The sequence below is a fragment of the Vollenhovia emeryi genome, unplaced genomic scaffold, assembly GCF_000949405.1.
Source record: "Vollenhovia emeryi isolate VEMERY1.0 unplaced genomic scaffold, V.emery_V1.0 DF939299.1, whole genome shotgun sequence".
Lineage (NCBI taxonomy): Eukaryota > Metazoa > Arthropoda > Insecta > Hymenoptera > Formicidae > Vollenhovia > Vollenhovia emeryi.
The window spans coordinates 65,062-72,511 of NW_011967067.1; the positions used below are offsets into that span (position 1 = coordinate 65,062).

Genomic DNA, 7,450 nt, shown 5'->3' on the forward strand with positions numbered 1-7,450 from the left:
TCCGTACGCGCTTACGGATAGTTGTTTGCCATCAGCCTATATATACTCCAATTAACGCGTCCATTGTTTTGTGTATACGCAACAATCTACAATTTTCTCAGAAGCATTTAATAATCTTACATTCCAAGAATATTACAGTCTTATTTAAATGTAATACTATAATTGTCACTGCAAGAATACATATCATTATTTTGACAATAAAGTCATTTTAATCTTCGATTTTGTAATATGTCATTTTCTATCCAATGTATTGTTTCCTGTCCATTCAAGAAAATTATTCTTAAATAATAAGCACATATTTTTCTTGATGGAATTATATAAAATTGTTTCATTCAGGCAAGTTTTTCTTCCTTTAACGCAACATAATTTCATTTTAAAAAATTCCTCTTTTCTGTGTAGTATTCTGGAATATTGTTGGTGATTTTAATGTTTACGACAAAAATCGAAAATTGCATCAACCCCAAAAAAGAAAATTGCTTCATTCGAGCAAGTTTTTCTTCCTTTAATGCAACATAATCTCATTTCAAAAGAAGAACATTCCCTTTTTCTGCGTAGAATTCTGGAATATTGTTTCAGACGAATAAAAAATGACCATTTTAATGTTAACAAAAGATCGAAAATTGCTTTATTCAAGCAAGTTTTCTCCTTTTAACGCAACATAATTTTATTTCAAAAGAAGAATATCCCTCTTTTCTGTGTAGAATTCTAGAATATTGTTTCAGACGATTAAAAACTGGTTATTTTAATCGAGATAGAGCCAATCATATTTATTATAGAAAAAGAAATATTTTAATCTTAAATGAAAAGTTCGAAAATCTATGGCCGGTATTCATAGTCAGATCTTGTATTCAAGACCGTCTTAAGGTCATCTTTAGATACTCCGTAGCCAATGAAATGTTCCATACAGCATCTTTAGATAAATTCAAGACGGTCTTGGCCGGTATTCATAGTCAGATCTTGTATTCAAGACCGTCTTAAGGTCATCTTTAGATACTCCGTAGCCAATGAAATGTTCCATACAGCATCTTTAGATAAATTCAAGACGGTCTTGAATAGAAGATCCAACTATGAATACCGGCCTATAATAAAATGATAGTATGTATGGCCCTTTGTCGAATATCGTACTGCCAACTTCGTGCGTTGTACAGTAAGATGGAGGGAGAATTTATTCTAAACGCAAGATTATATAAAATTACTCTTGTCTCAGTACAGTAAGTCAATCTTTTTAATTCGATAGAGGAGGATAAAAATTATTGAGTTATTTTGATATTGTCTTATTTTTATACAAATGAGGTTGTGAGAAATGTAAATGCGTCAGGAATATTTTTGTCTCAGTAGAAATCCTTTCTGAGGGTGCGGGTACAAGTTCGAGACAAAGGCTTTTCCACGGGAACTCACGAATTGAGACTTTTCCGGTCGAAGGGAGTTTCCCCAATAATAAGCCGAGCAACATCGCGAGCGTGTTGCCCGTTTGCGTCGATGACCCACTGTTACTACTGAAAAATGTATGTCGGCTGTCAGTCCTGGTGGATAGGTACATTGTCTCGCGAAAGGGATGATGCCTTGGGCAAACGTGACACGTACGGTGAACTTGACTTGACAGCGCTGGCGTGACTGCCGCGTGTTGGGTGTGGACACACGTTGACTGAAGATAAACTAACAACGAGGGTGAATTATATGTAGAATTACCTCGCACTAGAGGGAAAGCTTCGGGGGGAAGGGAGGGGGGACAAATGCGCGAGCGTTTTCTATAAATACGTCGACTTTGAGATACACGCGAGTGATTTTCTATTATAAAAGCTGTCGGACTCGTCGGCAGAGATTCGCGCGTCGAGCTCTGACATGAGTTTTCCATGGCGAGATACTTTTAGATATTCGATTTCAGATTACGGTGTTTTACTTACGTTGTCATTTACGGTTGTTTCGCTCGAAGCTGTCGAGTAATTTACGTATGGAAATACGAATACATTTTACATGCTATAATGTTGTATTATACACGAAGAAAATTTACCCTTAAAATTTATCTCGAAAATTATGTAATCTTGGGACATTTCAAAGAATTTTATGAGGGTTTTTTTTATTTTACTTAACATTTTTTACTAGAATTTTATAAAAGTTTTTTGAAACTTTACCATATTATATTTTAGTAATATATTTTAGTAAAATGTATTTTCAAAAAAACTCATAAAGTTCTTCAAAATGCCTCAGGATTATATGATTTTCGAGATAAATTTTAAGAGAAAATTCTCTCCGTGTATAATACAACATTATAGCATGTAAAATTTATGTCATGTTGTCCCACGATTACAAGACTTTCGGAATAAATTCTCTCCGTGTAGGACATAATATAATATGTCTATTATTCTGAATATAAATCTAAGGATTCGAATGTGGCGCATCCCGCGTCTTTCTTCTTTTTCGCTAAATTGACAAAGTTTAATAATAAATTGAATCGTACCTGATGGAAGCCAAGATAACTCTCTATGCTATGGGTAGCGAAAAACACTTCCCCGTCGCAAGTCAGTATTAGCAGGAACCCGTTCAGTGCCTGAAACACAAAATCGATCGTTAAGTAAATTAGACGTGAGTGCATGCGAGAGCAACGGTATTCACAGAAATTGATTAAACGAAACATTAGGTTCTTTTTATTTCGCAAGAATATTATATCGATAATAATCGACGATAAACAGGCGGCACCGAGCGTATCTCGGCTAAAACAAAACTCGTCTGGAATTGAACGTAATCGGGCTTGGGACTGCTCCGTTTGCATCGGGTGCGGAGCTCAAGAGGCTAATTCGCGGCGCGGATAAGTTAGGGGCGCGGCAAAATACAGGTTTAGACGTTGTTAGACGTACGCGGGAGCGCACCCCCTGGGCGAATAGAGCGGCGGCACGAGAGAACGAGAGGGTACGTTGCCTTTTCGAAACCGAGGGCTAGCGTTTTGCGGCGGCGGCGGCATAGGTCGGAAATGTTCCGGAAAGTTTTCTCATTTGTCTGCCGACTCGATACCGGCAAATACCAAACGAGCTTGCACAACTCGAGTGTTCACCTCGAAGCCCAAAATACCTGTTATTGCCGTAGCTCTCTCACGAGAGGGAAACATACCTCCGCGATATTTAACTAATAGATATTTGGAGAATCGACTGATAAAATCAGCCGACGTGACGAGAAGAAAATAGGCAATAATGTCACTTAAAAAGTAAACCTTATCTAGAAATTAATAAAATTTAATTAAACTGACAGCTTCTGCTGATGAATTTGTTACGGATTACAAGTCTTCCAATTATTATTAAGTGCTATGTAAGTTGCACTTAAGGGGATCCTAAATTGGCGAACTCGATCAGTGTCGATAAGATAGAAGACGGAATTGAAAACCTCGATTATCGACATTTTTAATTCCAAGTTCTACCTTAGATGTCACGATGTTCACGAGCTGGAATTCGGTCCGAGAAATTTAAAGCTAATCAATTTGCAACTTTTACGTAAAAGCAGCAATTTTGTTAGCTACACATTGCTCAGACCGAGATTTTGAGATCGAATTCTAGCATCGTCAACACCGTGGCTTTACTGACAATCTGACAGATATTTGGCAGCAACCTCTCTCGAAAAAGCCTGCAACTATTTCTACAGGCTATACTGCTCTTTTTCTCTTCCTCTAGACTTAGATTTTTGGACTTGCGTTTATTAGAAGTAACCTTTTTTTCCAGGCTTTTAATCTTAGTTCTAATTGCACTATATTTCGTATATATTTATTGTAGAATTCTTGTATCAAGCAAATATTGTCGTCAAGTGTACCAAAGCTTATTAAAATTTTTAATTCTTTTCGTTTTTAATGTAAAGTCGACCAGCACAGTCTAGATTTTGCTGCGTGCTTTAATTCCGCAAAAGAGTTTTGTATTTCTATACAGCCAATTGAATGATTACTTCTAACAAAGAATGTCGATAAAACAGACGGCTTTAGGATCCCCTCAAGGCGAAGAATCGCGAAATAGAATCCATTTGACACTTTATAACGTAACTTAATAATTTTGTAGCGCAATGATAGCGGAATTTCGTGGGGAGGAAAAAAGGGAAGAGCGAACTCCGGGGCGAATGAATCTTGAGAACAAAGGCTACCGGGTTACCGATAAGAATAATTCAAGTAAATCACGTAATCCGACGTGGCACATACGATTAAGCTTTCCGAAATACAGAGGCAATTTCGAGCCGCCACGCGAGAATAGTGCGGCGGCACGAAAACGGAAGGGTGCGTTATACCTTTCGGAAAGCGGAGGGCGGCGCGTTGTTTCTCTCGGGACGGGAACGCGCTGAAAACGCCCCGGGAAAGTTTTCCCATTTATCGGCGGTCCCGATACCGGCAAATACCAAACGAGCCCCGCGCCGCCCCGAACGCGGCGCGCATCGAGGCCGAAAATATCCGTCCCAGTTTTAGCAGTCTTCGGCAGCCACGCCGCCCTACGCCGCTCGGAAGCGCGGGGTAGGAAACCATTTAAAGCCTCCGTCCGTTTCTGCGCGGGCTAAATGTGTATTGTTTTGTTTTATTCCGCGGTGGCGGTGCCAGGCACGCCAGAAACCGCGGAAACTTATTGCTCTGAAATATGGCGAAGCGGAATCGGCCGCGCGTAGAAAGAGGTGTACCGATCCGCCGGGTCAATTTAATCCCCGTCGCAATTTTCTTATCGCTTCGACATCTCAATTTTAACTAATCAGAATATTCTTCAATGTCGCCAGCGGTTAATTAACAACGTCAGTGTTTTCTTCACCGTACCTAGCATTTTTAATGATACAGAACATTTATTGCGAAAAATATTACCTTTAGACGCCCGCCTAGAGTGTAGGGAGGCCCAGGTTCAAGCCCTGGCTGAGGTAATATTTTTCGCAATAAATATTCTGTATTATTAAAAGTGCCAGGTACGGTCAAGAAAACACTGATAGTTTCAATTTTAACTGAATATACCCAATTGACGTACGTGCAAGCGATAGCCGGCCACGACAAACCTTGACAAAGCGCGGTATTAAAGAGGATATAATTGAAAGAACTGATGGCTTGAAAATGTCTTGTAGATTGTAATAATTATTGTAATTTTAGAGACTTTAGTTTGGTAGTTTTAAAATGTTCCACAGATTGTGATAATTATTTTTGTTCAAGGTAGATTCGCGTCTTTGCTGTCTTTTTGTCTTGCGATTTTAATCAATATTGGCATACGACTCTTTTCTGATATACCTTCGGAGATTTTCCGCCGTAACAAGTGCCTCGTTGCGATGATTGCAGATATTTCGCGGCTTCATAGTTCATAGTTTAAGACCGCGGACTTTGTATCTTCTTATTGCCAGCGTAAAATAAGGGTTGCATTTTTCAGAAGGGAAGCGAATTAAATAATTACGATGGTAACCGCGCAGCTCAAATTGCGGTGTCATAAATCGCGGGCGCATTTCTTCCGTTTCTGAAATGTGTAAGTGGATTTCGAATGAATCTCTCTGGATAAGAGATACATTCGGACTTTTGGATGTTGTTCGCTTCAGGATGAAACGAAATGATGAACTCGCGTTTCCCTCGTTTAATGATTGGTGAAATCACGACTCAAAGAAATAAAGGATATGAGAGCCAAGACAGTATGTTAGTGTCTGAATCATTTTAATTTTTAAATTTATTGCCAAAAATTTACCTCAGGGTCTGAACGTGGACTTTCCTCTCACTAGGATTGGTTGAAATTGCAATCTTCTAGCAACAAATTGCGCTTTCCACGCGTTATATTTTTTCGCATGAAACGCTTAAACACCAAGAAAAGGCCTAATAAATAAATTTGACATTGCCATTTTATATGAGAATTTATAACATTATTTCACACAGTGCCAATGTCCACTTGCAAATATCTTTCACACACTCAATGTAAATAGATAACATCTTGATATTTTATAATTATCATAAATTTTACATCTTAAATATAGTAAATATTAATTTTACTTTTCGCAAACATCTTTGGAAGTCGAATGAAAAGGGCAGAAACACGTTCCCCCCCGGTCGCTCGTTCGCACATCGAGCGTGCAGCCCTTCGCCGCCCTTATGATAAAATATGTCACTGTGTCAAACTCTCGGTTTCATTTTCCGGCCGCGGAAACGGGCGCCCCGATTCCGCCCCGCGATAGCGTGGCATACAAAATGGCACGCGTTTCCGAGCGATCGCATGCGCGGATGCTGCGCCTCGATTGGCCGATCCGCAGGGTGGGCTCCTGCGTTGCGTCAATACGGATGTGCGCGCGAGGGGGTGAGCCTCGCCGGGCTCACGACCCTCTCTCGCTTCGCCCCACACTGTACCACTCCGCGTGCGGACACGAGCTATAATGGGATTTTCTCCTCTGCGCGCCATCCCCTTTCCGTCCCTTCGAAATGGCCGACGTGCGGCCGTTCCGCCGCCCGCGGAAGGCATCATCCCGCGAGACTCGTTCGTCGTTACTACTGTAATTGCATTGTTTGGGGAAGCAATCGAGTTTTCCCGATCGACCGGCGGGGCCTTCGCGATTATAACTCGCCTCGCTCGGGTCGTGTCTCGACTAGGCACAAGTAATATTCGGGTGATCGATACGTCTTGGTGGCAGTGCAAACGCAACGCGCGTTTAGATTCTATGTATGTACACCTCTAATGTTACAGTCGCGTTAGCGTGAGCCAATCTACTCTCCAAGAGCCAGTTTCACAAACATCGGTTAACCGTTAACTAAGGTTCAGTCGACTCCCTAATTTTTTCCATCTTATTATTTAAGAACGGACAGAGAATCCATTAACCTTCGGTTAGCAGTTAACCGATGTTTGTGAAACTGGCCCTAAAAATCAATCAGTGCGTTACAACTGTGAAGCAGTGAATGTTCACTGTTTTTAGCGACAATCCACTGATTGACTTTTGGAGGGTACTTTTCCAGAAAATAAATGTTTTCAGGGTGCAATGTACCAGAATTAGGGTACGTCTACGGGATTTTCGGAGGATGTTCTCCAGATTAATGTATTATACAATCGAGCCTATTCGAGCCCGTGCACTATCCGCGCGCCCATTAATTCCACGTGTACGGCGATTTCCGATGGACGTTCATTCAAGCCCAACCCGAGGGACGCGCGTTCAGTTTCTTGAACTCGGGGGAGCGCGATCGCCCGAGATTCCGCAATCTGCATATCGGCGTGTCCGATCGTGCTCGGAGGCTCGTGTCCGTGCCCGTGACTCCCGCTCGCATGGGGAAAGAAAATGGAAAGATTTCGTGCGTGAAGTATTATTGGCGACCTGCTAATACGGGAGAGTCAAGGTGAGGATGAAGGGGTATTAGAAGTTCACGCTTGGACGAAACACGCGAGTGGGCCCGCGAGTGGCACGCGACTGATTCGCCGGGTGGCTCACGCGAGAAATAGAAAACCACGTGTACGTGTACGTGTGTGTGTCTTTTTCGCCCGCCTTTCTTCCTCTC

The 7,450-nt window shown here is 41.4% G+C and overlaps 1 protein-coding gene across 1 annotated transcript in view; it reads right to left on the reverse strand.

Annotated features, from left to right (window-relative positions):
• Positions 1–7,450, reverse strand: part of LOC105558968 (circadian locomoter output cycles protein kaput) — a 184,211-nt gene that overhangs the window by 45,497 nt on the left and 131,264 nt on the right. The window contains exon 4 of the mRNA XM_012006947.1: positions 2,459–2,548. Within this exon, the coding sequence (XP_011862337.1) occupies positions 2,459–2,548 (90 nt within the window). The remainder of the gene's footprint in view (positions 1–2,458; positions 2,549–7,450) is intronic.